The sequence below is a fragment of the Coptis chinensis genome, chromosome 7, assembly GCF_015680905.1.
Source record: "Coptis chinensis isolate HL-2020 chromosome 7, ASM1568090v1, whole genome shotgun sequence".
Classification (NCBI taxonomy): domain Eukaryota; kingdom Viridiplantae; phylum Streptophyta; class Magnoliopsida; order Ranunculales; family Ranunculaceae; genus Coptis; species Coptis chinensis.
In genome coordinates, this window is record NC_141462.1 from 47695351 (window position 1) to 47696317 (window position 967).

The 967-nt window shown below is 36.4% G+C and overlaps 1 protein-coding gene across 1 annotated transcript; it reads right to left on the bottom strand.

Annotated features, from left to right (window-relative positions):
* Positions 1-237: 237 nt before the first annotated feature.
* LOC147487745 (uncharacterized) lies at positions 238-717 on the bottom strand. The gene has a single exon (XM_086574123.1). The coding sequence runs from the start codon at positions 715-717 to the stop codon at positions 238-240; it is 480 nt and encodes a 159-aa protein (XP_086430249.1).
* Positions 718-967: the final 250 nt, after the last annotated feature.

Here is a 967-nt window from a genome sequence, read left to right on the forward strand (position 1 = left end):
CATAGTAACTCACGCTAGTTAAGTATATATATATATATATATATATATATATATATATATTAAGAGATCTTTGTTCACATTGACACTCAAAACCTCATATTATAATCAATATTGCCATAAGCCATGTTCTATAATGAAATAAGCACAGAGTAATTCTTGAGAAACTGATGGTTCATCCACAGAAAATAATTAGTAAGTTACAACTAACTATTTTATTTTTCTATCCAACAACTAAAACTAGTCTGGATAAACATATTGTAGGTTCTGCATATTGATCGGAACTGATCCAGCCCACCTGCCCAATTTTTCTTTCAGAATAGTTTCCCACACTGCTGCTTCTGGCCATCTAACACACTGCCAATCTCGCCAAACCGAAGGTAGTGGAGCAATATCCTTGAGCACAACTGACACAAAATGTCCTTTGTTTATGTGGAAAATTGTAATTATCCGGAACATTTCTTCTGGACCTGTCCTCATCGGAAAGTACGTGACACCAAATTGTCGCGGCGCTATGGTGACAAAAACAGAATTAAAAGCACTTGCAACTAAGGAACCCATATCCGGGAGATCAACCCATTCTTTCTCATTCATTGTAGAAGACTCGGTACACTCTAAGTTTCTTTTGTGGTTTTCAAACCTGGCATTACCGTACAACTCTGTGTAGTAATCTGCATACTGCATCAACTCTTCCAGATAAGACCCCTTCATTGTCGCCATGCTAAATCATCTCAGATATCCTAGCAAAGTGCAGCTATGGATCTATAACCACAATGCCCATCCAGGGTTACCTCAGCCAAATCTTTAATCATATCCCGGATCAAAGATTAAAATTAAAGTGTAAAATATTTACCCACTTATGCTCGATTTCCATATTTTTTAGAATTATCTCTGACCTAGTATATTTTTTTTTCTGCTTCTCTTCATGTTCTCTTTGGCCTTGTTAATGAGTTCTTGAAAGCTAAACGAG